The sequence below is a fragment of the Haliotis cracherodii genome, unplaced genomic scaffold (genome assembly GCF_022045235.1).
Source record: "Haliotis cracherodii isolate W230 unplaced genomic scaffold, xgHalCrac1.p SCAF_6, whole genome shotgun sequence".
Classification (NCBI taxonomy): domain Eukaryota; kingdom Metazoa; phylum Mollusca; class Gastropoda; order Lepetellida; family Haliotidae; genus Haliotis; species Haliotis cracherodii.
Window position 1 is genome coordinate 5,883,303 of NW_027266319.1, and position 8,321 is coordinate 5,891,623.

The 8,321-nt window shown below is 39.7% G+C and overlaps 1 protein-coding gene across 1 annotated transcript; it reads left to right on the forward strand.

Annotated features, from left to right (window-relative positions):
• Positions 1–3,238: 3,238 nt before the first annotated feature.
• Positions 3,239–5,703, forward strand: LOC139446310 (uncharacterized). The gene is made up of 3 exons (XM_071227659.1): positions 3,239–3,536; positions 3,860–4,066; positions 5,576–5,703. Exons 1-3 carry the CDS (start codon positions 3,239–3,241, stop codon positions 5,701–5,703), a joined length of 633 nt encoding a protein of 210 aa, XP_071083760.1.
• Positions 5,704–8,321: the final 2,618 nt, after the last annotated feature.

Consider the following 8,321-nt stretch of genomic DNA (forward strand, 5'->3'; position numbering starts at 1 on the left):
AACGATAGAATGACTGAGCTCCACTTGAGCTGGGGGCGGTGGGGTAGCCTAGTGGTTAAAGCGTTCGCTCGTCACGCCGAAGACCCGGGTTCGAGTCCCTACATGGGTACAATGTGTGAAGCCCTTTTCTGGTGTCCCCCGCCGTGATATTGCTGGAATATTGCTAAAAGCGGCGTAAAATCACAAAATCACTCATTCACAGTCCACTTGAGATCAGGAAACCAACATTCGTCTCAGAACAAATCCTATGGGTGGTCAGGGTAGTACTGCTGCATCTTTTATTAACGATTTGTCTTCTCTCATGTTTGCTGATGATGTTTGTTTGTTTCACGTTGCTATCGGACTCAAAGAATGATGTATTTGTTTGTTTGTTTGTTTGTTGTTTAACGCCGTACTCAGCAATATTCAACCTATATGACGGGGGTCTGTAAATAATCGAGTCTTGGCCACTAGTCTCGAGTGATTGATATCATGAGCATCGATCCACACAATTGGGATACGATGACATCAACCATGACAGCGAACCTGACCACCCGATCCCGTTAGTCGCCTCTTACGGCAAGCATATTCGCCTAGCATGGGTTGCTGAAGGCCTATTGCTGATGATGTCTCAGCAATGTTTGACATATGTTCGCAACTGCAACGAACGATAAATGTACTGGAAATTTTTTGTTATCATACTGGTATGATAGTAAACCTGAATAAAACTAAGGTTATTGTGTTTATTAATGGTGATCCCTTTAGATTATATGGTGGTTTTGTGATGGTACACCCACTTTATATCAACATCTGGGACCTATATTCACCCAAGAGACGGGAATGTTCCAGGAGAGATCAGCTAGTACGGGGTGAGATCAGAGTGAACTGGGAGAAATTGAAGTGTGTCTGGAGAGATCAGCTAGCACGGGGTGAGATCAGAGTGAACTGGGAGAGACTGAAATCAACTGGGAGGGTTTGGAGTGTATCGGGTGAGATTGGAGTGTATCGTGAAGAATCGGAGTGTATCGCAGAGGGTGTTAAGGGTGTCGGGAGACATCAGATCACATGGGGAGAGACTGAAATCAACTGGGAGGGTTTGGAGTGTATCGGGTGAGATTGGAGTGTATCGTGAAGAATCGGAGTGTATCGCAGAGGGTGTTGAGGGTGTCGGGAGACATCAGATCACATGGGGTGAGATTGAAATCAACTGGGAGGGTTTGGAGTGTATCGGGTGAGATTGGAGTGTATCGTGAAGAATCGGAGTGTATCGCAGAGGGTGTTGAGGGTGTCGGGAGACATCAGATCACATGGGGTGAGATCAGAGTACACTAGAAGTGCTTGGAATGTACTTGGAGGGTTTCGTAGCGTTTCGGGAGAGAAAATGCGTCAAGAAAATCATTCACCTATTCACTTCTCAAACAAGCTTGTCATTTTGGATCTCTTGGATTGAATGATCTGCTTGTTGCAGAATCTCATATGGCAAATATCTGGTACTGGTTATTCTGTTGCGTTGATGCTTTGTATTGACTTTACGTGTAAAGAGTTGATTGTTTTAAAAAATACAAATCGATCTCAGTTGAAGATGAGTTTTTAAAGTTATTTTAAAATATCTTTTGTATGATAATATAAGAAAGGTACATATATATAATGGTGATGTTAACACTCACTCACAGTGTGTTTTTTATAACTACAAACCGATCTCTAACTAACCTAAAAGAAAACCGAATGTGTCAGTTTTGTAATTTGAATATGGTTAAAGATGCATTTCACGTCATTTTGAAATGACCGTTGTATGATAATATAAGAAATATGAATATATCCCCGAAATATAGAGAAAATTGTGACTTTGAACAATTCTGATTTTTTAAGATGGATACTAATAAATTATGTTTTCGTTAACGTCATATACACTGTACATGTATATCCATTTCTCCCCTTAAACTTAACATTGTGTAATCTATATGTCTGTGGGCCTTTGGCCTTGAATACAATAAACTGAATTGAACTTGTATATGTCAACTTCTTCTCGCCACTACAAGGCTGAAATTATGTCGATGCGAAATTAAATTTTAATTCACTCACACTCACACTTCCATGTTCTGGTTCCATGGTCTTGTTTGCGTCTAGTTTGCGGCGGTTCAATTAGTTGCATCCCGAACTGCAAAGCTCTATCTCTTGGATTGCAAGAAACCTGGCCGTCCTGATATACTAGTATTAAGAGCTTTAAACCTCGCGTTCCTCTTCATCTTGCTCCAAGATTTTCTTTTCGTACAACCGACTTCTTCTTTTATTGGATATGGAAAGGACCCGTGAAGATCCGGGGTAGAATAGGTCTTCAGCAACCCATGCTTGCCCTAAAAGGCGGCTAACGGGATCGGGTGGTCAGACTCGCTGACTTGGTTGATACATGTCATCGATCCTAATTGCGTTGATCGATGCTCATGATATCAATCACTGGATTGTCTGGTCCAGACTCGATTATTTACAGACCGCCGTCATATAGCTAGAATATTGCTGCGTGCGGCGTTAAACAACAAACCAACCAACCAACCAGGATATGGAAAGGGTATTGTCGCTTTATTTCACTCGAACTGATAGAGAATACATGATGAGTTTCCGTCCTCTTTTGAAAGAACATCACTGTCAACAGACACCTGACAGCCGAGATATCTTAACAGCTTTAAAGCCAACCTTACGACATCTTTTTTGGCTCCCAACGTTTCTTTTGAGAACACAAGAGAATACATGAATCAAAACACCTTAATGTCCGTGGCTCCCCACATGTATCCGACGACATAAGTTTCATCACCAGTTTGCCTTTAACACCCCATGGAATATGTTTCGTGAAATATTCAAGACAGATTATTCTGTTGCGTTGACGCTTTGTATTGACTCTAGTTGCAAAAGATTTATATAAAAAATACTTCAAATCGATCACAAAAACTTAAAAGACGCTTACATACATATGACTTCACAATACATATTGACAAGCACCAGATAAACCATATCTCCTCCATTGAATCAATAAGTGAAACCGCGACACGTCTACCTTGATGATTGCAAAAAACATATGTTCATATTGTAAATATTTACCTAAAGTGCATTTAGTTTGAACAATTCATTAGTTGATGAGCGCGAAAAACACTCTTGTCTCCTAAGATAATTAATAACCTTTTCAGTACATTCCCATCTTCATTTGCATTGAATCGATAAGTACATATAGCGTGAGTGACTTCAGTCGTTGATGATTGCGTGAAAGATGTTGGTGGCTCTGATAATCCTTCTAACGGGTTCCTACACATCAGCCTATATTGGAACTGGACGAGGAACTAAAAGAACAAAGATGGCAGACGTTTTAGTAAGCATCAATATTTTGACTGAATGTACAAACGTGTTTAGTGGCGTCCGATGCGTTGATCTCTGTCTGCAGAATGAGGCGTGTGTGTCTGTATTCTACAGACGACAATTCCGACGGTGTCAGCTCCATGACGTGTTGTTCATGTCGCCGCAGGACGGGGAACAAGGGACGGGTACAGTGTACTACAGTGTTGGTACAGGTGAGGGTATGAACACATTATTTCACCGGGGTTCATTCATTCATGTGAACTTACATCTTAAAAGTTCATCACCTCAGAAATCGTTTATCAGTCAATTTGAAATGTACATGCCCAGTCAACTACGGAACTTAATGTTCACTATGAGCGGCAAAAAGTATTATCATGCTATTATAATTGTATTTTATCATCAATACAGTTGCGCTAGAACTGTGTTTCCTAAAATGTTTTTATCACTCTGTTACCTGTTAATGTATAGGATGGTATCATATGTTCCACGATTCACTTTCTTACATATAGATGATAAGTGCCCTTGTTTGTCTCAGGTGATTGTCCATCTGGCTACGTCCACAACCGCCTCCTCAACTTCTGTTACCAGCTTCAGAGACCATATGCTCTCTGCCAGCTTCATCAGGAGAGGATGACGTACGACAAAGGTCTTGCTGACTGTAAATCCAGAGGAGAACACTTTGTTGTTATTGACAGTGAGGACAAGCAGAACCACGTCGTCAAGCAGATCAACTCGTCACTAGGTTTGTATATTTTACTCTTACTGTTGTATGCACGTTTCATATATCAGACTGATACATTTCGTCCTCGCATTAAACATTTGTGTTGAAAACATGCATTGATTTGTCTATTGTTATCCGATATAACCATGTGCGAGCATAACGTCTTAGGTGCCGCAATTTGCTTTGCAGAATCGCGTTCCTTGGGCACGTCAGAAACCTATGATGGTGGGTTCAAATACCGATATGGTTTCTAGGTTTGTCAGCACCATAACCGTCCTCGTGCACATTCACTTGAACAAACACGGAAACATAATGGAAATATATCAAATATACTGTATACCATAATATTTCTTTAAAGCTTTACTGATTCTTTTAGTTATGTAACCCTGATATAAAACAACACTTTCTGAGTCGTTTGACGCTCTTTAAAATGGATTGCTGAAGACCTATTCTAACCCTGATCTTCACGGGGCGTCAAACTTGGAAATTTCCTTACATGTCTTCAATAAAACACTTTGAAAACTATACTGAGGACTTAATTTGTTTGTTTATTGTTAAACTCCGCAATCAGAAAAATCCCAGATATATGACGGCGGTCTGTAAATAATCGAGCCCGACATCCCGATCCCGTTAGTCGCCTCCTACGACAAGCATAGTCGCCTCTTGCGACAAGCGCGGGTTGCGAAAGACCTGTTCTAACAGGGATCTTCACGGGACCAATTTAACATTAATTCTCTGTTATTGACAATAACAATCATCGTCAGTTATTCAAATATGGACCACAATATCTTGAGCATCTTGCTACTAATCGGGTTCAGAACTGGTTAAATCATTATGGAAGCTGTGGAAGCATATGCCAAAAGAGAGTGTGTGATGTTGTCTTTGGTAGAATGCACCAACTGAAAAAGGGGAAACAGAATTGGTATATACCCATTCTGTCCCAGCTAGCTGTCATCCAAAGTATGGCTATGAAAAGCTATACTACTTGTAACCATCACCACATTGATTGTTTGATAAAAAAAGTTTGTACGAGTGACATATCAAACAATGTCTTATACATTTGTAAGGCCAATATGTTAACTGGGGAAGAAATCTGCCGAAGCCATGCATCGGCATTATCAATTTTTGGCTTGATTCTAAAACCTGAAGACATGTCCATTGCTCTTGTTTACTGGATTCTAAAGTTCCATAACAATTCATACAAAGAGATATATGTTACTGGGTCCATTCCTCATTGATAACATCAATGTAAAATGTGGGGATAAGACAACTAGGCAAGAAGTACGCATCCCCCATGGGAATCAATTGTTCTCCCCTTCTTGCTGATCTGTTACAGAATAAACACAGGTAGACTAAAACATCACAAGCAGTAGTGTTCTAGCATGCAAAATGTAAAGCATAACATTAAAGAATGGTGGATTGATATATCAAACATATATTCATTTCAACGATACACAAATAGTTGAAAGGATGCTGTATATTTTGTGTTTCAGTCAAGCAGTAATTATTATAACACACTCTTATTTGCAGACACTGGGCCTTGCAATTACTACTTCGATGGGTCGGACGCAGCAAATGAAAGGCACTGGGTATTTCATGATGGCCGCAAAATGACGTACTTTCCCTGGGCTCCGGGCTTTCCCCATAGAAGTGAGTGAGTGAGTATTGTTTTACGCCGCTTTTAGCAATATTCCAGCAATATCACGGCGGGGGACACCAGTAATGGGCTTCATACATTGTGCCCATGTCGGGATTCGAGCCCGGGTCTTCGGCATGATTCCCTATAGAAACAAAAAGAGGGACTACATTAGGGCTGATAGTGATTATAGCTTCCGATGGATCAATGCGATTAGGGGGAAATATAAGCATTGTTACATATGTGGAAGGGATGTGTGACATGCCGTGAGCAGTGTTGCAGCAGTGAACATTATGACAGAGCTACAGATAAGCTTTTGGTTATTTGGGTATTTTATCCAGGGATTTAATTTTGATTGAGTATCCACAAGTTTGAAAGGGTATTCAAATTTTTTTACCCACCTGTTTTTTGACATTTGGCTATTTAACTTTAAACCTGTTTCGTAACAATCCTTGTAAATCATTTAAAACTATGTGAATGGTAGAAAACTCATCTGCGTCTGTTTTGCAGCTCCCGCTCACGGGAGCCATTTTTGGTTTACAACCTAGCTTTGTAAGAAAGACACCTCTGTACTAATCTAATAGATGTAATATACGCATTAAGTTTTCAATGGTGTATTTGTAGTTTTTTGTATTTGATACGCTAGAATTTAATTTATCTGCGTATTTCAGCTTATTTAACGCGTAGTTTACGCAAATACGCAGCCTGATCTCTGATCATATCCTTGATCTGTAACGTAATGATTGAACGCATGACCTTTAAACTTACCAAGAGCTCCCTTGTTACAAGTGAGTGAGTATGGTTTGACGCCGCTTTTAGCAATACCCCAGCAATATCACGGCGGGGGACACCAGAAATGATCTTCACACATTGTACCCATACCTGGAATCGAACCCGTGTCTTCGGCGTGAAGAGCGAACGCTTTAACCACTAGGCTACACGACCGCTTCATTACATGTGTGCTATTTGTTATCCTTACTGTACATCTGGCTTCATTACATGTGTGCTATTTGTTATCCTTACTGTACATCTGGCTTCATTACATGTGTGCTATTTGTTATCCTCACTGTACATCTGGCTTCATTACATGTGTGCTCATTGTTATCCTTACTGTACATCTGGCTTCAAAATATGTGTACTATTTCATATTCTTACTGTACATCTGGCTTCATTACATGTGTGCTATTTGTTATCCTTACTGTACATCTTGCTTCATTACACGTGTGCTATTTGTTATCCTTACTGTACATCTGGCTTCATTACATGTGTGCTCTTTGTTATCCTCACTGTACATCTGGCTTCATTACATGTGTGCTATTTGTTATCCTCACTGTACATCTGGCTTCATTACATGTGTGCTATTTGTTATCCTTACTGTACATTTGGCTTCATTACATGTGTGCTATTTGTTATCCTCACTGTACATCTGGCTTCATTACATGTGTGCTATTTGTTATCCTCACTGTACATCTGGCTTCATTACATGTGTGCTATTTGTTATTCTTACTGTACATCTGGCTTCATTACATGTGTGCTATTTGTTATCCTTACTGTACATCTGGCTTCATTACACGTGTGCTATTTGTTATCCTTACTGTACATCTGGCTTCATTACATGTGTGCTCTTTGTTATCCTTACTGTACATCTGGCTTCATTACATGTGTGCTATTTGTTATCCGTATTGTACATCTGGCTTCATTACATGTGTGCTATTTGTTATCCTCACTGTACATCTGGCTTCATTACATGTGTGCTATTTGTTATCCTCACTGTACATCTGGCTTCATTACATGTGTGCTATTTGTTATCCTTACTGTACATCTGGCTTCATTACATGTGTGCTATTTGTTATCCTCACTGTACATCTGGCTTCATTACATGTGTGCTATTTGTTATCCTCACTGTACATCTGGCTTCATTACATGTGTGCTATTTGTTATCCGTATTGTACATCTGGCTTCATTACATGTGTGCTATTTGTTATTCTTACTGTACATCTGGCTTCATTACATGTGTGCTATTTGTTATCCGTATTGTACATCTGGCTTCATTACATGTGTGCTCATTGTTATCCTTACTGTACATCTGGCTTCAAAATATGTGTACTATTTCATATTCTTACTGTACATCTGGCGTCATTACATGTGTGCTATTTGTTATTCTTACTGTACATCTGGCTTCATTACATGTGTGCTATTTGTTATCCGTATTGTACATCTGGCTTCATTACATGTGTGCTATTTGTTATTCTTACTGTACATCTGGCTTCATTGCATGTGTGCTCTTTGTTATCCTTACTGTACATCTGGCTTCATTGCATGTGTGCTCTTTGTTATCCTTACTGTACATCTGGCTTCATTACATGTGTGTTATTTGTTATCCATTACCTGTTGTTGTTTATGTTTACTTGCTTATCACAACATATTATGAATATTTTAATCTCATCACGTGGTTGCAGTCACTCCAGCTTGATAACGGTGTAAGAATCTTCATCGAAACTTCACTATATTCAATAAACCAGTTTTACGTTTTCTAATGATTGTTCATGACGTCACAAACGATTCTATGCACGACGTTCCATCAACATGATCAATAGAATACTGAACTCCACTTGAGATCAGGAAACCAACCTTTGTCTC